This window comes from Panulirus ornatus, chromosome 39 (genome assembly GCF_036320965.1).
Source record: "Panulirus ornatus isolate Po-2019 chromosome 39, ASM3632096v1, whole genome shotgun sequence".
Taxonomy (NCBI): domain Eukaryota; kingdom Metazoa; phylum Arthropoda; class Malacostraca; order Decapoda; family Palinuridae; genus Panulirus; species Panulirus ornatus.
In genome coordinates this window covers 3,302,046-3,323,695 of record NC_092262.1, presented here as the reverse complement: position 1 = coordinate 3,323,695, position 21,650 = coordinate 3,302,046, and the positions used below count along the sequence as shown (strand labels likewise).

Here is a 21,650-nt window from a genome sequence, read left to right as displayed (position 1 = left end):
TCTTGCACCCCATCTTGGACCTTGACCCTCTTAGTTTGCCAGAACCTCAGGGCTCGTCCTTCGAGACTTCAACACCTACAACAGTGGTCAGCATTTCAGTGGGTAATGTTTCTTGTTTTACTGAATACGTAAATTAAGAAAATCTTTGAGGGTTAATTCAGCTTTGTGCTGTCAATTTCCTCCCTCTACTTATCCAGCAGAACTCACATAAAATGTATTTGTTCATGCTGAACATTATGACTCACTCGATTCATCTTAGAGAAAATGGAAATGGTACTGGAATGAAGTAAACAGCAAAGACATTGCTGGTTTGAAGGCAGTGTCCAATTCCAACGATGTAGCGATCATAGGTATACCGTAGTATGATTTTTTTTTTATACATATCAATGTCAGCTCGCTACGATTCTTAGTAATCTCATAGAACCTGTAGTTTCAAGTTCTTGGAAACTTTAGAGAGCGTAAGTTTCACGGGCATGTGAGATTTCTAGCGCGTTTTATTTTGGATATTTGTTTTCTATCATCGAAAGGTAGAGACTCTATATTTCATAGTTTAAGGCTACAGTTCATATGTACAGGCATGACATGTTCCAGAGCTGCAATCAGGTAACGCCTGTCGCAGCCAGCCAGCAACGCTGTGTGGTGGCATGAGAGATGATGCCGAGTGAGAGTTGTTGGTGAGGAGTGAGAGTTGGTGTAGAGTGAGGGGTTGACTCACAGCTGGTCTATGAGGTCTGCTGGGACGAAACAGGCGCCTTATGTGACCTTTAAATGGTCAAGTGGAACAAACAGTTTTATCGCCGGGGCCTGACCAGCTGAAAGTTACGTACAGGTTCTCCTTATATAACATCAGAGTCCTCCCGACCGCTTCCCTTCATAAAACGTGACTTCAAGAAGCGTGTGGACAGAAGTCTGTCTCTGACAGTAGAATAAATGGGGGGTGTCGAAGTCTCTGTACATCTGGGACACTGTCCATCGTCCTAATGTAAATCTAAAGCTGATTCTGGTACGGGGTGAATCTTTACAGCTTTATGAATCTTTACGGAATCGTAAAAATAATGGAAGGCTTGAGAGAATTGATGGTGTTAATCAGAGAGAAGATAGAGTGGCTCGCAAATAAACTGAAAAAGCTCGGGAATGTAAAACCCGTTCGTGGAAAAGTAAGAATGAAGTTTCAGAGGTAATTCTTCTTCTTAATCTTCTTCTTCTTCTTCTTCTTCTTCTTCTTCTTCTTCTTCTTCTTCTTCTTCTTCTTCTTCTTCTTCTTCTTCTTCTTCTTCTTCTTCTTCTTCTTCTTCTTCTTCTTCTTCTTCTTCTTCTTCTCTTCTTTCGCCCGCAAGTGACCTTACTTCTTCTCTTAATAAGAGTCTTAGTTCAGGTATAAAGTCTTCATCCAACCATCCTGGGTCTTGTTATATAAACACCGTCTGGGTACAGTGGGGACCACTAGTACGTATAATGGGGAGCCACTGGTATGAATAATGGGGAGACCCACTGGAATGAATAAAGGATAATAATCATTATTATGGTGATTAATTCATTTCTCGCTGAATCACTTTTTCAAGGAGTGTAAAGACTGAGAATGCTTTGATGTATAATGTATCGATCGTTGTAGGTCCAGTGTATGATACAGTTTCGTCCAACTGACCCGTCTCATGCGGAGTTGTGGTCGAATAATCCCGTATCTAAATCGTTCTCTGAGCAGACTCGTTCCTACCCTGGCTTTCCCCTTAAGTACCTCCCCGTCCCAGATCCGGTACAACCCACTTCTCACATCACCTGGTGTACTTCCTGGAACATATAAGACGTACCATCAGTGTCCTGAAATAAAGAGCAGTGTAAAGATACGAGGGGAAAGTAGAGACGTTAGAGAAATATGTTGAAAATTAGTAAGACTGCCGTTCATGATTTAATCACAAATGTTGTAATATATATATATATATATATATATATATATATATATATATATATATATATATATATATATATATATATATATATATATATATATATATATATATATATATATATATATATATATATATATATATATATATATATATATATATATATATATATATATATATATATATATATATATATATATATATATACATATATATATATATATATATATATATATATATATATATATATATAGTGAGAGAGAGAGAAAGAGAGAGAGAGAGAGAGAGAGAGAGAGAGAGAGAGAGAGAGAGAGAGAGAGAGAGAGAGAGAGAGAGAGAGAGAGAGAGAGAGAGAGAGAGAGAGAGAGAGAGAGAGAGAGAGAGAGAGAGAGAGAGAGAGAGAGAGAGAGAGAGAGAGAAACGTTGAACTAGATTACCTTACGTTTGCCCAGCGTGTAATTAGACGTACACTTTGTACATTCATGCCTCGAAATCCCAACGTCTTCGTGTTTCTCTCTACAAAAGCCGCCAAAGTTTTCCCCGTGTCCTTTGATGGCTCTATATATTCCACCACACGAGACAATAAACATGTCTTGGATACCCGACATTACAGAGATAATTCTGTTCTCAACTTAAGTAGGTAGGAATCCAGTTTAGATATCCAGGAATTTTTCTCCACTGACCAGTCGCCCAGAGTTATATAGAGAACCGATCCACCCATGCATGGAACACTGCCCTTACATCTTGGGAGGTTCTAGATTTACGTACTTGATACACACACTCGAGTTTAAAGCAGTCCAACCTGTTAGCTCTGACTTCAACACTGGACACACTTGTCCTATGCGTCAGTGTTGGCTAGACATTCGAACACCACATTGCTACCAGTAGGTCAACTTCCTCCAGTCTCTGACCACCAGGTGGACGTAGATTCCATAGGCCTCCGTAGGAGGCAGTGGCCTCTTCCTTCCCGTACTCTACACAGATTCATAGACTCATTGACTCACTACCCACCAACAGGTCTCCTAACTCAAGGTCTCGACCATTAGTATTGAAAAGTGTCGTTTCTCTTTTCATTCCCCACTGAAGTTTCAGCCTCTGTAAGGGATTAACTCTTTTGTTTTCAAAGTTTATGTCTCAAGTGGTCTCTGATTATAATCTTTGATGCCAAGTCTCATCTACCTTTCCACTCACTGTTTATAATCCTAGAAGCGGCTATCATCTCCGACAATGAAGGTCTAAGATTCATTACCAAGATAACTGTGTTTCACAAACATCTATAGTATGTTCAGGATTGGGCACAAGGCTCCTATCATTTCCATAGGATGATGGAATCCTTTGATTCTCTTTTCCCTTTTTTTTTTTTTCCTACGATCGTTCTCCCTTCAGATAACACTTCCGAAGTATGTGAACTTCTATACATTATTCATCCATGTCCCCTTCTATTTCCGCCAAGGGCGTCCAGTCTACTTTTATGACTAATATAACTGTTGTATCAGTACAAAATGTGTGTGTGCGTGTGTGTGTGTGTCTGTGTGTGGGTGGGTGTGTGGGTGGGTGTATGTGTGTGTGTGTGTGTGTGTGACGCCACTAGCTGTATACTTCACAAGGGATACGTACGACCCTTCATCACGACGAATCGACCCTTGGGATGTGATGGTGTGAACCTTGGCCCTTAAAGTTCTGGTTGAAGGTAAGGCCATCGTTGCTTGATTGTCGTAACATCATGATCAAGGGTCGTATCGTCATGCTCAAGGGTCGTATCGTCGTGCTCAGGGGTCGTATCGTCGTGCTCAAGGGTCGTGCCACCGTGCTCGATGGTCGTACCGTTGTGCTCGAGGGTCGTACCGTCGTGCTCAAGGGTCGTACCGTCGTGCTCAAGAGTCGTGCTCAAGGGTCGTACTACCGTGTTCAAGGGTCGTACCGTCGTGCTCAAAGTGGTCCGTAGTTAGCACTATGGACACATCTGGTGCTTTACCCTCATTATCCAGTCCCTTCACCTATTGCAACGGATCCTATGGCTGCTGTATCCCCATTAATCACTACAATCTCAATGATTAATTCGCTCAATTTTTTCCCCTTCTTCGTTGAGGCGTCTGGTCACATACCGACACGCCCTTAATGAAGGACACCCACACACGCACACAGACACACACACCTCCACCCGCATGTGCCAAACCGACCCCTTTCCTGTTTGACCTTGATGTGGGTCAGGGCTTAGCTGCCCTGCCCTGCCCAACTTGTGCTTTACCAGATAAGTTTACATTGTGGCAGAGGGAGAGGGACAATAATGAAAGGTACTGGAGGGAGAAGTTTGTTAGCTTAGTCACAACTAGTCCTGCAACCATCTGGAATAAGAAGCCTAAGATTTATATCAAATAAAGTTAAAAACGAAGATGTTTATCTCACGTACAAGGAAGCTTTACCATCTGCTGTTGACCATAACCAACGGATGCTGTTTGTGTTATACATAAAACTATTCTGGAAAGATGTCTGCAATTGTACTATCCTGTCGTCTCATGGCCTCTTGCTATGTTTGAAACTTTCATGTCCTAAATACATCTATTTCCTGAGGGGTATCTTAAGGGAAGTGGTTGTCCATTTCTTAATGAAAAAAAGACTGGAGACCTGTCAAAGAGAACCGTGGACTTTAGGTTTTTTTACAGCCAGTCTTGAATAACAGTCATTCAGAGATATTGAATGACTCGTCAGAACATTGCCATGATCTCTGCACTTCTCTTTAAATGTGTGGTTTGAGCTCTACGACGGTAAGACCCTTGAGAATTGGGAGAGTAAAACATTTTTACCATATCATCTAGACAATAAGATATTTTGTTGCACTAAATAAAAAACAAAAAACAAATGGCCATTGTTGTAGAATATGTATATAGAAATAATAAAGTACTTGGAAGTTCTTTTTTTTCTCAAAATATGAATGTTCCGAAACCACACCTATAGCTACCTAGTCAAGGGGAACAGAAAGGCATAGATGACCTGGAGTGACCCTGTTTCGTCACCAAACCTACAGCAAGCCATTCAAGGAGGACAGAAAGGCACGGCTCACCTGTGGTGACCCTATTTCGTCACCATAGCAGCCCCAAAAAAGCAATCTAATCTTGTTTAAATTATCTAAGTTCATACTTTTAGATACCTTTGACACGGAGGGAAAAGTTAGAGATCAGACTTTCTAGAATCTGTGGTGACAGTACATTAATAGTTTAAGCGGGAGGTGTCCCATTTGGAGGCAAAAGACGTCCTTTTTTAAGACAAGTGTGAATACTTTAGACTTACTTAAATGCATGAATCTCTGTGGAAACCCAATTGGTTATCTAACTCTCAGGCTTAACAACTTACTGGGTAATTAAGACCATGAACGTCGGATCATTTCAGAATATATGTTTCTAACAACTTACAGGGTAGTTAAGACTATGAATGTTGGATCATTTCAGAATACATATGTTTCGTCAGTTGTGTGTTTCTTAAGGGTGGGGAGTTCTGTAAGGAGTGGTTACTGAAATGTGAAGCAAGAACAAAGTTTTTATTTCTACCTAGGGTTTAACGGTTAGTTACGAAGTGGTTTGGCTTCGAGGGATCTAGTGCTGTTGCAAGAAAGTGAGGTGGTGTGTGATTGTACTATGTGGATCCTTGTTTCAGTATGTAGGTGGTGAGTGTTCGTGTCTGCTAGGTAGCCAGTGAATGTTTGGAGTACTCTATTTTGTGTAGTTTGCAGCCTTGTTATATTTGCTTTGGAGAGGGTAGAGGACCAGGCAGATGTGGTGTGGCTCAGGATGGAGCGAATGAATTATCTGCATAGGAGTGAACGCTCATGCCTGTATCAACTGGGGTGACTAGAATGGCCAGTATGTGTTCAGTGGGAGTAATGGACCGTGCAATGTGACTAGGTGTAGGTCGCGTTCTTGTATGTCTGTCTGAGGTTTAAAAGTGTTATTTCTGACTACTCTGGAGATGCAGACATTCTGCTTTGTTCCACTGGTGTAGTGCACAGCTGCTTGTTTGTCGTGGCTACTGTGGTGTCAGGGTGTTGGGATGTGTTTGTGAGGCCGTCCTTATGGAGAGGATCTACATATTGTATGGTCTGCTGGAGGTAATGGGGCGTCGTGCAAGGGAAGAGACTGAAGAAGGATGGAGAAAGAACTGCTCCTTACGGAACTCCATTGTAGAGTTTAAAGTTTTTAGAGATGAAGATCTTCTGTATTACTGTAGCATGGCGGTTGGCTATAAAGTTGGCCAACTATTGTTTTTTTCTTTTTCACTGTTTTAGAGGCTGTTATCACGAATCTATATTTTAGAAAGTGTTAGAGGACAGTGTCAAATGCTTTGTTGATGTCTATGGACACTAGTATTGTGCGGGATGGGGGTTGTGGTAATCTGAAGCCACTAGAGTATGTTGTGTGAGGTATGTGTGTTGTGTGGTAGTAAGGTGATTAGGTCTGAAGCCGTGATGTGTAGGTGGGAGTGGAGTGCTTAGCTTAATTCTGTTTTGAATCAACTCTCACAGAGATTGGAATCTACGTGTAAACTGACTCAAGATAGAAATGTATGAAATCAGGGACTCTGTTCTGCACGTCTCGAAGTCATGCAATCGAAACGTCTCAGAAAAAGTGCCATATGATTGTTCCTAACTGTATAAAAGTATCATAACTTTATCACTTTTGTGATTGTTGTATATTTTGTTGCTGTCGTGGATGTGGGTGTAAAAGTTATGATGATCAACATTACCTCACTCAGGGAGCGACGGTGTATTGCATGTAAATGGATGTAGAAAAAGTTGTCCGGGTCGGTAGCCTGAGATGGGCGGGACAGTGTTGGAACCGTATTGCTCACTCCACAGGCATTCGACGCGGAGCCTGACCACTTCACTCACTTTCATCCGAGGACATGTAACAATGTGAACACTCGCGAGAGAAAAAGAGGTTTATAAGAAATATTCTTACATCTTCATAATCTTCGTTAAGAATTCTCAAGGACTTTAAGAGGTACAGAGAGAGAATGAAAAAATAGATGAAATATTCATTTGCATTATGACTGAGGGAGAGGGGAAAAAAGGAAGCGCTTTTGAGTTTGTCATCTTGTTGCTAAGCGCCAACTGTAGTGCGAGTGGTGTGTCGCAAGGCGTGATGCCGCCACCTCCGCGGATTCGACTTCCTTGCTCGCGATACCTAACGCTGACCCACATCTCGGGGCCGGTTTGAAGCGTAAGGGAAAGTGAATGTGATCTACACTGACTTATACGGCCTAGGTGGGTAGGTGGACGGGGAGGGGTTTGGGGTTTGTCTGGACCGCCCATGTCTCTCTTTTAACCCCTGTGGGTATGGGAGTGGCCACAAAGACACGGCCATACCTATTGCCATCTAAATCTCTCGTAATCTGATTCTTTATAAATAATATCTATCCTATGACTAAAGGATCCAATGCGTCTATAGGGACTTGATAACAACCAGAAACCTGACTGCCTTCTGGTTACGTTTGGAGATCCTTCACCGCTGACCCCAGGCGAGTGGCCTTGAACTCAAATACATGGCTCTTGGCATCAGTCCGGATCGTAGGATTCCTATGCTCCTGCATCTCCTTAACGCCACAGGCGCTCGACGTACGATATCTATACAGCCGATCCTTGTGTGACCTTGACCGTTGATCGAACCTCCAGCATTCTAAGCTGACCTCCGCCAGGCACGTAATGCTCTCTGTCAGTTAGATGAACCGCTTTTGCCATGTGGAATGCTGTCTCCTCTCTTTTCTCGTCCTGACCTATGATATTTCGAGCGTGCCATCAGCTGGACACTGCTTCGATGGTCACTGGGTTCGAACCTTCCGCTTTCCTATATATTTAAGAGACTCTGCATCACGTTACCTAACTAGTCCTCGTGTTTCACAGGTGAAAACATTACGCAATCATCTTTTGTTAGAAGTTTAGTTTACTTTGTTTATGCTTGATATTTGACTGCTGATACCGTGGTTTTTAATCACTTTGAGCACTACGGTACGATCCTTGAGCACGAGGGTAAATTTATGTGTATTTTCTTTTTTTCATACATATTTGCCATTTCCCGCGTTAGCGAGGTAGCGTTAAGAACGGAGGACTAAGCTTTAGAGGAAATATCCTCACTTGGCCTCCTTCTCTAATCCTCCTTTTGGAAAAATTAAAATGGGAAGGGAGGATTTTCAGCTCCACACTCCCTCCCCTGTCCCCAGGGATATATATATATATATATATATATATATATATATATATATATATATATATATATATATATATATATATATATATATATATATATATATATATATATAAAGATGTTCTGGAAGGAGGTAAATAAAGTGCGTAAGACAAGGGAGCAAATGGGAACTTCAGTGAAGGGCGCAAATGGGGAGGTGATAACAAGTAGTGGTGATGTGAGGAGATGGAGTGAGTATTTTGAAGGTTTGTTGAATGTGTTTGATGATAGAGTGGCAGATATAGGGTGTTTTGGTCGAGGTGGTGTGCAAAGTGAGAGGGTTAGGGAAAATGATTTGGTAAACAGAGAAGAGGTAGTGAAAGCTTTGCGGAAAATGAAAGCCGGCAAGGCAGCAGGTTTGGATGGTATTGCAGTGGAATTTATTAAAAAAGGGGGTGACTGTATTGTTGACTGGTTGGTAAGGTTATTCAATGTATGTATGACTCATGGTGAGGTGCCTGAGGATTGGCGGAATGCGTGCATAGTGCCATTGTACAAAGGCAAAGGGGATAAGAGTGAGTGCTCAAATTACAGAGGTATAAGTCTGTTGAGTATTCCTGGTAAATTGTATGGGAGGGTATTGATTGAGAGGGTGAAGGCATGTACAGAGCATCAGATTGGGGAAGAGCAGTGTGGTTTCAGAAGTGGTAGAGGATGTGTGGATCAGGTGTTTGCTTTGAAGAATGTATGTGAGAAATACTTAGAAAAGCAAATGGATTTGTATGTAGCATTTATGGATCTGGAGAAGGCATATGATAGAGTTGATAGAGATGCTCTGTGGAAGGTATTAAGAATATATGGTGTGGGAGGCAAGTTGTTAGAAGCAGTGAAAAGTTTTTATCGAGGATGTAAGGCATGTGTACGTGTAGGAAGAGAGGAAAGTGATTGGTTCTCAGTGAATGTAGGTTTGCGGCAGGGGTGTGTGATGTCTCCATGGTTGTTTAATTTGTTTATGGATGGGGTTGTTAGGGAGGTAAATGCAAGAGTTTTGGAAAGAGGGGCAAGTATGAAGTCTGTTGGGGATGAGAGAGCTTGGGAAGTGAGTCAGTTGTTGTTCGCTGATGATACAGCGCTGGTGGCTGATTCATGTGAGAAACTGCAGAAGCTTGTGACTGAGTTTGGAAAAGTGTGTGGAAGAAGAAAGTTAAGAGTAAATGTGAATAAGAGCAAGGTTATTAGGTACAGTAGGGTTGAGGGTCAAGTCAATTGGGAGGTGAGTTTGAATGGAGAAAAACTGGAGGAAGTGAAGTGTTTTAGATATCTGGGAGTGGATCTGGCAGCGGATGGAACCATGGAAGCGGAAGTGGATCATAGGGTGGGGGAGGGGGCGAAAATCCTGGGGGCCTTGAAGAATGTGTGGAAGTCGAGAACATTATCTCGGAAAGCAAAAATGGGTATGTTTGAAGGAATAGTGGTTCCAACAATGTTGTATGGTTGCGAGGCGTGGGCTATGGATAGAGTTGTGCGCAGGAGGATGGATGTGCTGGAAATGAGATGTTTGAGGACAATGTGTGGTGTGAGGTGGTTTGATCGAGTAAGTAACGTAAGGGTAAGAGAGATGTGTGGAAATAAAAAGAGCGTGGTTGAGAGAGCAGAAGAGGGTGTTTTGAAGTGGTTTGGGCATATGGAGAGGATGAGTGAGGAAAGATTGACCAAGAGGATATATGTGTCGGAGGTGGAGGGAACAAGGAGAAGAGGGAGACCAAATTGGAGGTGTAAAGATGGAGTGAAAAAGATTTTATGTGATCGGGGCCTGAACATGCAGGAGGGTGAAAGGAGGGCAAGGAATAGAGTGAATTGGAGCGATGTGGTATACCGGGGTTGACGTGCTGTCAGTGGATTGAATCAAGGCATGTGAAGCGTCTGGGGTAAACCATGGAAAGCTGTGTAGGTATGTATATTTGCGTGTGTGGACGTATGTATATACATGTGTATGGGGGGGGGGGGGTGGGGCCATTTCTTTCGTCTGTTTCCTTGCGCTACCTCGCAAACGCGGGAGACAGCGACAAAGTATAATAAATAAATAAATAAATATATATATATATATATATATATATATATATATATATATATATATATATATATATATATATATATATATATATATATATATATATGCGTGCGTGTGTGTGTGTGTGTGCGTGTGTGTGTGTGTGTGCGTGAGTGTGTGTGTGTGTGTATGTGTGTGTAGCATATTTCCTTGTCTTTATTTCAATTCAACTCCGGATCTTCCAGTCATTACCCATATCCTTTCCACCGGGGGGAAAAAAAAAATAATAGAAAAAAGAGGTCTTGTGGTGTCAGGTGACCAGTTCAGTTGTCTTTAACAGTTCAGCGAGCAATGGGTTCGATCCCCCATAGTTAAGACCAGCTGTAAATAAGCCTTTTTTTTCCTACTTAGAATTTCATTTCCATAGGAACTCACTCGTTGTAAAAAAAAAAAATATGAGTTGTAGGTGATTCATCTGCGCAATCAGCGCTGATCGTACAATCGTTTTCAAATCCCTGTTTTTTTATGGGGAGAACCATTTATAATGTGATTTTCCTGCGGCACAGAGAGAGAGAGAGAGAGAGAGAGAGAGAGAGAGAGAGAGAGAGAGAGAGAGAGAGAGAGAGAGAGAGAGAGAGAGAGAGAGAGAGAGAGAGAGAGAGAGAGAGAGAGAGAGAGAGAAGGGGAGGGAAACTTGCTTCATACATCTGATTTTCTTTTTTATTTTTGCTGGATAATCGTTTTTACCACACACACACACACACATAGAGAGAGCCTCTCATCTACTCTCGATAGATACGAAGCTATGATCAATAATACATCTATTATCAATAATACATTAGATACGAATCTATGATCATTAATACATCTATTATCAGTAATACATAAGATACGAATCTATGATCAGTAATACATTGAAAATGAATCTATTATCAGTGATACATTAGATCCGAATCTATTATCATTAATACATTAGACATGAATCTATTATCATTAATACATTAGGAACCTCATCACATCGAATGGCAATAAGCTACACTATATGTCCAGTGTCTGGGCTGCTGCATCCCAGAAGACTGTCTCCCAAGCAAACGCCTCCCACTTCCCTACACTCCTACTTCCCTACACTCCCACTACCTTACACTCCCACTTCCCTACACTCCCACTTCCCTACACTCCCACTACCTTACACTCCCACTTCCCTACACTCCCACTTCCCTACACTCCCACTACCTTACACTCCCACTTCCCTACACCCCCACTTCCCTACACTCCCACTACCTTACACTCCCACTTCCCTACACTCCCACTTCCCTACACTCCCACTACCTTACACTCCCACTACCTTACACTCCCACTTCCCTACACTCCCACTTCCCTACAGTGGCCTGTCACTGGATTTGGCTTAAAAGCCGTGCATGCAAGCACCATTATTTGATTACTATTTCTTTTCCATGGGAATACATTCTGTTTCTAACGTTACCTCCCCTGTCTTTAAACCCTGTATATATATATATGTACCAATTGCCCCCTGTCTCTTAGCCTCGTATATATGTACCATGTCTTTGCTCTTATGTCTGTATGCACACAGACACACACACACACACACACACACACACACACGCACACTGCTCAGCCACACGTGTTCCTTTCATTGCTACGAAACACCACCTGAGTTGTCTTGGCAGAGCCTCGTGAGGTTGAATGAAAGTAAACCAGGTTAGAGTGGTCAGGTGTAGCCAGCATACACACACACACACACACACCTAGGGCGTCAACCATTCCCTAGTTGAGCGAGGTGAGGGTACTATAATGGCGGGGAGAGAGAGAGAGAGAGAGAGAGAGAGAGAGAGAGAGAGAGAGAGAGAGAGAGAGAGAGAGAGAGAGAGAGAGAGAGAGAGAGAGAGAGAGAGAGAGAAGAGAGAGAGAACGAACCAGCGCCATCAAGCCAGCCACTGCAGACGAGGGTGTTGTATTGAAATACAGCCTTGGTCGCCTACCCTGAACTAACATGGGTAACTACCAATTTGTGTGAGTGGTATGAACCATTATCCTGTTGCATCTCTATATTTGGAGTAAGTGATCGCTATTCCCAGAAATTTTCTCTCTCTTTTTTTTTGGTGTGTCGTGTGATCGAGAGATGGCGGTGTCATTAGGTCTCAAGTTCAGGCCTATGATTTATATATATATATATATATATATATATATATATATATATATATATATATATATATATATATATATATATATATATATATATATATATTGGATGTTTTCATCAGTTTTTCTCCTTCGCTGTGAGTGATACAGAACCATCTGTGGTTTTCTTCCACTCGATTTTATTCCTCTCTCTCTCTCTCTCTCTCTCTCTCTCTCTCTCTCTCTCTCTCTCTCTCTCTCTCTCTCTCTCTCTCTCTCTCTTAGCCTAGGTTCACACAAGGTGAAGTCCTTTCTCCACAATCACGACCAAGGTTTTAACAGCATTATACCTTGAAAATGCGCAAAAGCCTCGCCAATTTACATGCCTCTCTCACCACCCTCGCAACAGACATCATCCTCTGGACCTTTACATAACGAACTAGATATGTTCCTCTCTCTCTCTCTCTCTCTCTCTCTCTCTCTCTCTCTCTCTCTCTCTCTCTCTCTCTCTCTCTCTCTCTCTCTCTCTCTCTCTCTCTCTCTCTCTCTCTCTCTCTCAGCATCATCCTGAAAACGAAAGTATAGAGCTATGGGATAGGGTGGAGGGGGAACAAGAGCAGTGTGGACAGTAGTTGCTTAAACAGAAAAAAATCAACACCAAAAAAACCTGACCCAGACAACCCCATTGTTGGCAGCTGCGTTCGATGTGAGGTATATAAAAGAAAGGCGAGACCGGTCAACCAGTTCAATCCTTGCTCTACTGCCACACACAACACACTGGGACGAACAACATGATCAACAAGGTATTTTGAATTTCAGTGTTATCTTGTGTCAAGTGATGTCATTTTACCCATTCAGTCAATGCTAAGTTTATAATTCAAAGTTAAACCAAGGTATTAAGTGTCTGTATTAGGCTAGAATGAGCAATCAAACCTCCAGTTATTGTTGACAATATTATCTTTTAGCAACCAATTACCCATCCAAGTACATATTACCCGTTCATTCAATGTTGAGATAACTATGTAATCCTAAAACAAGCAGTAACCATACATATGAGTCTTAACAGGGTGTAGTTAAGCCAAGATAGTTAGCTGCTCTTCCAATCAGCATTAAGCTAACGATCTAACACCAAGGTAAGTTCATCCCTCTGCTATTACTGTAACGCTAATGGCATATGTCCAAACCAGCAGGACTTTTACAAAGTGTTATCACCACTACAGGTCTTCCTGTTGCTGTGTCTGTTGACTGTGGCTATGGCTGACATCCGCCCGCTGTACACATCTGGATCATCTGAGGTGATTATTCGCACATGTTAATCTATTAATCCCATGATCACTACGGTACAACCCATTAGCACTACGGTACAGTGGTACGAACGCTTTGGTATTGTGGCAAAGTCTTTGAACCGTCCCTTGAGGGGTTAGGTCAAAGGTTAAGCCATCATACTGAAGGCTCATACTGTTCGTTGGGGTCAAGGGGTTGTTCCCTGTTGGTCATGGGACGTAATTGCATGCTTAGGTAGTTAGACTGAAATGTTGAATGATATCAGTGATACACATGTGTCTACATTCCAAAGAGACTTAGTAAAAACTCAATGACGCCCTCAATCTAATTCTAGGAATCATCTGAGTCTAAAGAGGCCAAGTACGACTTCAAATGGGCCGTCGAGGACGACTCATCGAGTAACGACTTCGGCCACCAGGAGGCCCGTGATGGTGACGACACCCAGGGGTCGTACTACGTGCTGCTTCCCGACGGTCGTCTGCAACAGGTCGTCTTCAGCATCTTCGGTGACGATGGCTACAAACCTGAAATCACTTACGTGGGCGAGGCTTTCTACCCTGATTCAGGCGAGTCTGAAGAATCGGACGAGTCAAGTGAATCTGATGAGTCGGATGAATCAGATGAATCCTTGGAGTTCATCCCGCCCAACGCCAATCACTTCTGATTGATTAATCTTCATTAATCACCGACCGATCTCCGTCACTGGCGTGGAACACGCGCCAGGGAGATGATTTCCTCGTAGCTTAGTTTCTACAAGGACAAAACTACGAAACATTTAATCATATGATTCATTCATTTCACTTATTTATTATATTCATATTGCCCTCAGTCCCCCATTAAACTATTTCCGATTTCAACTTCCATCTTTACAAACCTTACAACTGCATAACATATTCTAGTATGTATTTTTATTGCGTTCGTAACACCACTAATTTCATTACCTGAACTCACATCACTTTACAGAAGCACTTCTCGTAGATAGAATGGTCGTCTCCAGCAGGACTCAATACTCGAGGTCTTAGGACCTTAATATTCATTAAACAAAATCCATAAGAATGTGATTCTCATTCCATTGTACACAAGGGTTGTACCTTCGTGATAAAGGGTCATATCTTCGTTCTTGAAGGGCGTATTTAATGGTAGTTCCGTCGTGCTAGAGAGTCTTACCTTCGTTCTCAAGTGTCGTACCATCGTGCACAAGGGACGTACCGTCGTGTTCAAGGGTCGTATCGTCGTGTCGAGGATCGTACCGTCGTTCTCAAGGTCGTACCATCGTGTTCAAGGGTCGTACGGTCGTGTTCAAGGACCTTAACGTCGTGCTCAAGGGTCGTACCGTCGTGTTCAAGGATCGTAACGTCGTGTTCAAGGATCGTAACGTCGTGCTCGAGGGTCGTACCGCCGTACTCAGGATTTGTATTGTTTTACTCTCATAATGTCATTTGCTTCAAAGGACGACTGATATTTGTGATTGATAAACCACTGTCTATATTTCTATGTGACTTAGAAAGCTATACCTTGGCAGTCAATCATGCACAGACATTTCTAAGTAGGCTGTAAAACCCTTCAGACTTATAGATCGAAGAACTGGGTAACTTGAATGAAAATTAGTCTTTGCAAAGTAATGGATAAACGATTTGGCCTATTTCATTATAACATATGTTGTCCTGGACAGGTGATAATGTATTATTTATATATTTCCGGTATAAATGTCAGCGTAGAGCTGCACACAAGGACTGATGAATATATGTTTTCTAACACATGAGAGAGAGAGAGAGAGAGAGAGAGAGAGAGAGAGAGAGAGAGAGAGAGAGAGAGAGAGAGAGAGAGAGAGAGAGAGAGAGAGAGAGAGAGAGAGAGAGAGAGAGAGAGAGAGAGAGAGAGAGAGAGAGAGAGAGACTATGAGTTTCAGCTGTATCTTTTTCAAAAGTTCAAATGCATGTAAGATTGAAATATATCTGTAAGGTGCCAATTTTCTGAAGTTCAAATATATCTAGACTTAAAATATACCTGATGTCAGTCAATTTTCTGAAGTCAAAATAAATGTAGACTCGAAGTAGATCCGATTTCAGCCAATTTTCTATAAAGACAACAGGATGAAATTACATCTTCCCATGTATCCGACTGGATCCCATTGGACAAAAGATATGTAAGGAGATCGAAGGAGGGAAAGAGACTTAGTCAATCTAAAATCGTTCGACGAGAATATATATAGAAACCTTAGAACTTAAATAACACAAAGATAAAGTATAATATGACAAATCATGGAAAATAGGCACTCAAGCTTTGTATAATTGTATTGTTTTACTGACGAAAATAGAATTAACAGAACAGATTTAGGTAGAAGAACGAAAGGATATGGGAAATAAGAAGAAAATAGATAGATAAAAGTTAGAAAAGAAAGAGTAGAAAGTGAATAAAGGAGAAATATGAACAAGTGAATAAAGGAGAAATATGAACGCCTTCACGGAAGGTAAATTAAAGTAGAATTAGAAGGAATACAAGTAGTGAAAGAAAAGGGATTATTAAATGAAGAGAAAAAGGAAAGCAGATAATGAAAAGGAGATGGATAGAATAAAAAGAACAGTAGTAAGTAAAGACAGACAAAAAGAAGAAGAAGAAGAAGAAGTAGATGAAGTAGAAGAAGATGATGATACTGACGATGATGATGATGATGATAATAATAATGATGATGATGATGATGATTATGATGATGATAAAATCATCAAAACAAAGAAGATATAAGAAAACAAGGGGAGATACAAATCTAACAGCAATATAATCGCATAAAAAAACGGGTCAGAAAGTAAAAGGACGGCTGATTATATGAAAGAGAAAGAAAAGGAGAGCAAGAGAAGAAGTAGACAGCAACAGAAGTCCATGGATGAAGACGAGGACTTAGAAACATCACTAACGTTACTCACCAAGATTTTCCTGCGCCGCTTCCCACAAGGACCAGTTTTTACGTTAAGATTACAACCATATCCCAGAGAAGAGGTGGTGTTTATCTGTTCACATCCTGGATGCTGTTGCTTCCTGTAGTGTACATCATACTCTTGTACATACTCCAGTCACGGCAGCTCACATTGTCATAGACATAGTTCGCTACAGAGTTTCATACTTAGAGGAACATATCATTTGTTTCACTATTGCTACAGTCCTTAGACATAGTTTGCTTCAGAGTTTCATCTAAGAGGGAAGTATCATTTGCTTCACCAATACCACAGTCCTTAGAAATAGTTTGCTACAGAGTTTCATACTAAGAGAAAAATATCATTTGTATCACCATTACTGCAGTCCTCAGTCTTTCTCAGTTTTATTGAACCTCCTCTTGATCAAGTCTCTAAGTAAACATGGAGCTTAAATGAAATTAATTCTTAAGTATCCTTCTCTCCTCTCAGCTATGCAGCTACTCTGTATTCACACTTAACGAGTGCGTTCGTAGAAGGTGGCACTGTTCTCTATAACTCTGGTTAAGACAGTTTATATATCGACAATTATCTCTTTAGAGGCAGTGTATGTGTATGTGTGTGTGGCTGTGTGTGTGGTCTCAACATTACGTCTGTGCTTTACTTTGGCAACAATATATATATATATATATATATATACAAAGTGCATATGAACGCGCACCTTCATAGAACATACATACCTCCAACAACCAGGATCGAACCCGGGACCCCTGTGCAACAGGCGGGAGCGCTACCGCTAGGCTATGACCACCCCTAATTGGGAAATGACTATTCGAATCCAATGTACTCGAATACCCTTCGTCTCACGTTGGTTTCAGTGGAAAAGATACACTTTTTTTCACTCGCAGATCCAGTTTCTCACATCTTTAACTTTCATTCAACTGAAATGTGCTGTATTTCATTAAAGTTCAGGGTGAACACATCTCTAAATTTGGTTCTGTCTCTTGAATAACGAGAGAGAGAGAGAAAAAAAAGAGAAACCTTTGTCATGGTGTATTCCTTTAAACCTCCATCAAAATCTTTTAGTGCACATATATAATGTATGTAGAAAGAGAATGGTAATTAGATTATGTTATGTTCATTCATGATACTCACCTTACATAGAGCTATAGTGTTCTTTGATAAGAATTCGTATATATATATATATATATATATATATATATATATATATATATATATATATATATATATATATATATATATATATATATATATATATATATCTCCTGTTGCTGAGATACACATTTACATGACCTTGGAAAAGGGACGGCGCCGGTCAATCAGCTTTCTTCGAAGGAGTCCCGTAAAAACATGACTAAGGTGACCTTTAGCTTTTGGGAGAGGTTGGGTCTTGGTATATAAACCTAGAACCAGGACCTTCACTACACAGTACACCATCACCACCATCAGGAGCTAAGCCAAGGAGTTCCCAAGGACCAGCAGCTGAACTCAACACTTGTTAAGATCTTGCGACAGTCACCATGTATCACAAAGTATGTGGCATCTTCGTGTTAATCTAGATTACATCAGACAGAATAAGTGATTAATAATGACAATTCTGAACTATAGAAATGACAGGTTCTATAAAGAGTTCATGAAGCATACAGATCAAATCAAATACTTAGCAATTCTCATCCCACGCCAAGAATCTTAGTGTGACCGTATATATGTATATATATATATATATATATATATATATATATATATATATATATATATATATATATATATATATTATATATATATATATATATATATATATATATATATATATATATATATATATATATATATATATATATATATATATATATATATATATATATATATATATATATATATTGTCGTCAATCAAATATGAAAAACAAATTTGTAATTTTCAACTACCAGATCAACTAGTGAATTCTAGATCAAGGTGCTGGTTCCTTAGCGAGAACTAGAGAAGAAGAATGTTTACAAATTTTCCTGAGCACTGAAGTAGTCGGGTTAAAACATCCTCAGAACCCTATCATCACAGTGCAATTTCATTTCGACACCCTCTAGTAGCATGCAAGAGTATTGTGTGCGATTATTGGTTTCGTCACACATTTTGCTGATTTCCCCCCAGAGCATAGCAAAATATTCTGATCTTTCAAACCATGTTTGAATGAAGAAATCACTCAATCATTTGAGTTTAACATTAGAATATATTTTCTCTCGGTTTACTTGTGTCTGTGTCGAAGCAAAAAAAGATATAGTCTCGACTTATATGATTCATGTTCAACAGATTCGGGTCAATATTATTTAATGATTCCCTAAAGGAGGTTTACGAATACGAAAGCAACGGAGTCTCAGTGTTTCATTAATGTTACATTATACTGTTCTTTCCACTGTTGATTTACTAACCTTTCCTTATCCTCAACTTGCAGCTGCTGTTCGTCTGTACGTTGGCCTTCGCAGCTGCCGACCTTCTACCTACATATACCTACGAATCCTCCCAGGTATATATATCATATATTTCATATGTAATGCTTGGTATATACGAGGAAGAGGTGTGGGTGGCGGGGGGTTGAGGTTCTATCACTGGGCCGAACTTGGATATATGAAATGGTTTTGATATATTGCCTATCTATTTTTTTTTCTTTCCTTCCGAGATCGAGGAATACCAGGTTGGGTTACATGTAAGATGCAATAACATTTACCTGACATCAACATTGCAGGAGCTACATGACTCTTATGAGTACACAGATGCTAAATATAGCTTCACCTGGGTCATTGACGACGACCCCTCCAGCAACGAGTTCGGCCACCAGGAGACCCGCGACGGCGACAACACCCAGGGGACGTACTACGTAGAGCTTCCTGACGGTCGTCTGCAGAAGGTCGTCTATACCGTCTACGGCGACTCGGGCTATCAACCCGTAGTCACCTACAGCGAGTCAGATGAGTCAGATGAGTTCGATGAGTCAGGGGAGGAGTCTGATGAGTCCTTCGAATTTTAGCAAGACTCACCCGCTCAGAACCAACTCCTTCGTCAGACGTTCTGGTCCAACCTTGGCAAGTCTTCACGAAAGGAATGGCTGTTGAGAATCATACATGTTCCTAATCTTAAATTAATGTACCTATGTTAAGAAGCGAATAATAAAATGTAAATATCTTACATATCAAATTTTCTTCACCAAATACTGAAAATATTCTTCGACACAATTATTGAATTTGTCCTCTGTCTAATGTTAGTATTTGATAAATATGAACATAGAATAAAGGTAGGATTTCTTCAAGAGAAATGTCTATGGAGTGAGTGAAGGATAACGTCTTAGGACTCCTTCCATAGGAAATTCATAGGAACTTCCAGGAAACCTTGATATCTGTACCTTAGCAACACTCAAAAGAACCTTGGCCAGATATCACAACGTGAAGTCTGAACTTATCTGGGAACCGAATCTATCTGGAAACTTACGAGAGACCATATCTTCTTTTATGCCTAGATCCTGCGTGGGGATCTTAATGGTGTTTTTGAAATGTGATCTTGTGATCCAGTATAAAAGCATTCTTTTTTCGTTGAAGGCATCAGTCACGGACTTATTTGAAAATACAGAGAGAATTGTAAAACGGAAAAAAGAAAAGACAAGGGACTTGATGTGATAAACAAATCCAGAATATTAGGAGAGTGGTCACAGGGGGTCAGGAATAAGTGTAGTGTGGGAGATAATTCGGTATTAATTATTGAGAATGGAGAATGTTAGAGCGTCTATCTCTCCACCATTCGTATGGGAGGAATTCAACCATCCCCTATGGTGAACGTTGAAATTCCCGAGGTTGAGGATATCGACTTGAGGGTGAGAGGATGCTACACTCTCACGGCGGAAGTTTAGATACCCGAAGAAAGATATAGGATTTGTAGAATTAGGAGAGCAATAGGCAAAACAGAGGAAAAGTGTGGAAGTAGAGAGATAGACTTTAGGCCACATAACATCAAAATGTGGAGATTCAAGATCCTTGAGGCGTGCAACAGGTGTGTTGATGTTGGAATAGGCACAAACACCACCTTTGAACAGGCATTGTGGGTGGAAGTTACGGTTAGATATGAAAAGGGACTAGTGAAACCATCACTAGACAACTTTGTCTCAGAAGGAGGTAAGATATTTGGAGAGGTACAGAGAAAAATATCTTCTCTTTTCATGACTCTACTGTGACTAATGTTGTAGAAAATATGGGCATTGATATGTATCTGTGTATAGTGATCTTATTCCCAAACCTGTCGTGATTCCTCTCTACGCCCTGCAAGAGACAGAGAGCTAAAAACAGCAAAACAGTCACACTCCACTTAACCTGGTCATTCAGTATCTGATCAAAACAAAATATAATATGACAGAAGATCTGAACAATCAATGAAAGGAGGAGGATGGGTTTTAAGGAAGAATGTTCTTAAGTTGTAAACATGTATTTCGTTCACTACCATTCTGTTCTATCCTAAATATCAAGAGAACTCATAAAGTAATCTTAAAACTACAGAATGTACGACCAGAAATGGTGATTTGAACGAACAACAATTGGTTGGCTTTCTGTATTTTGCATTACGGAGGAACTTGATGAACGAATGGGTTGCTTTCAGTAGAAAACCTTGGAAACAGCCAAGGGATGCCCAGGAGTTAAGATCAATAAGGTGTTTTGTTCTGAACATAAGACGGGTACGTTTATAAAGCCAATCGGACGTCTAAGCTGGTTGTTGAGGTCAGACTCCACAGTCAAGTATATCGCCGGAGGGCAACTGTTTGATGCTTCAAAAGAAGATGAACGAGAGAAGATTTTCTATTCAAGCAGAAGTTGACTTGACTGTATCTCACCATCGTCCTGGTGTCGATTGTTAGGAAACCCGGGTCTGGATACACTCCCACCACTTGGCGGTCGACGGACGTCTTGTGTTGGCAACGATGTGCTTATAAGCCTAAAACTGTAAGGTTCAGGTCTCTGACGATAACAATGAACAGTTGGTGGCGTTGGCAATACATGAGGATCAAGGATTTGAATAATGGGTTGTCAGCACTCCCGGTAAGGTACCACATAACCCTAGTGAAGACGGGATGAAATCTATCCATGAAACGGAGAAGGATCAGACAACAGGGCACTAAATGCCATGATGGCTTTACTTTCC

General features: G+C 40.8%; 2 protein-coding genes across 2 annotated transcripts; both read left to right on the top strand.

Annotated features, from left to right (window-relative positions):
- The first annotated feature begins 12,953 nt into the window (after positions 1–12,953).
- LOC139761272 (uncharacterized) lies at positions 12,954–14,448 on the top strand. Its single transcript, XM_071685308.1, has 3 exons — positions 12,954–13,069; positions 13,487–13,561; positions 13,885–14,448. The coding sequence occupies exons 1-3, from the start codon at positions 13,058–13,060 to the stop codon at positions 14,212–14,214; spliced, it is 417 nt and encodes a 138-aa protein (XP_071541409.1). The 5' UTR covers positions 12,954–13,057; the 3' UTR covers positions 14,215–14,448.
- Positions 14,449–17,889: 3,441 nt separating this feature from the next.
- On the top strand, positions 17,890–19,664 carry LOC139761271 (uncharacterized). Its single transcript, XM_071685306.1, has 3 exons — positions 17,890–18,009; positions 18,925–18,996; positions 19,216–19,664. Exons 1-3 carry the CDS (start codon positions 17,998–18,000, stop codon positions 19,495–19,497), a joined length of 366 nt encoding a protein of 121 aa, XP_071541407.1. The 5' UTR covers positions 17,890–17,997; the 3' UTR covers positions 19,498–19,664.
- Positions 19,665–21,650: the final 1,986 nt, after the last annotated feature.

Bases quoted from the DNA above. Each gene is read 5' to 3' on its own strand.
- LOC139761272 (XM_071685308.1), top strand. The intron at 13,562-13,884 runs GTGATTATTCGC...ATCTAATTCTAG, and splicing joins ACACATCTGGATCATCTGAG to GAATCATCTGAGTCTAAAGA.
- LOC139761271 (XM_071685306.1), top strand. The intron at 18,997-19,215 runs GTATATATATCA...TCAACATTGCAG, and splicing joins ATACCTACGAATCCTCCCAG to GAGCTACATGACTCTTATGA.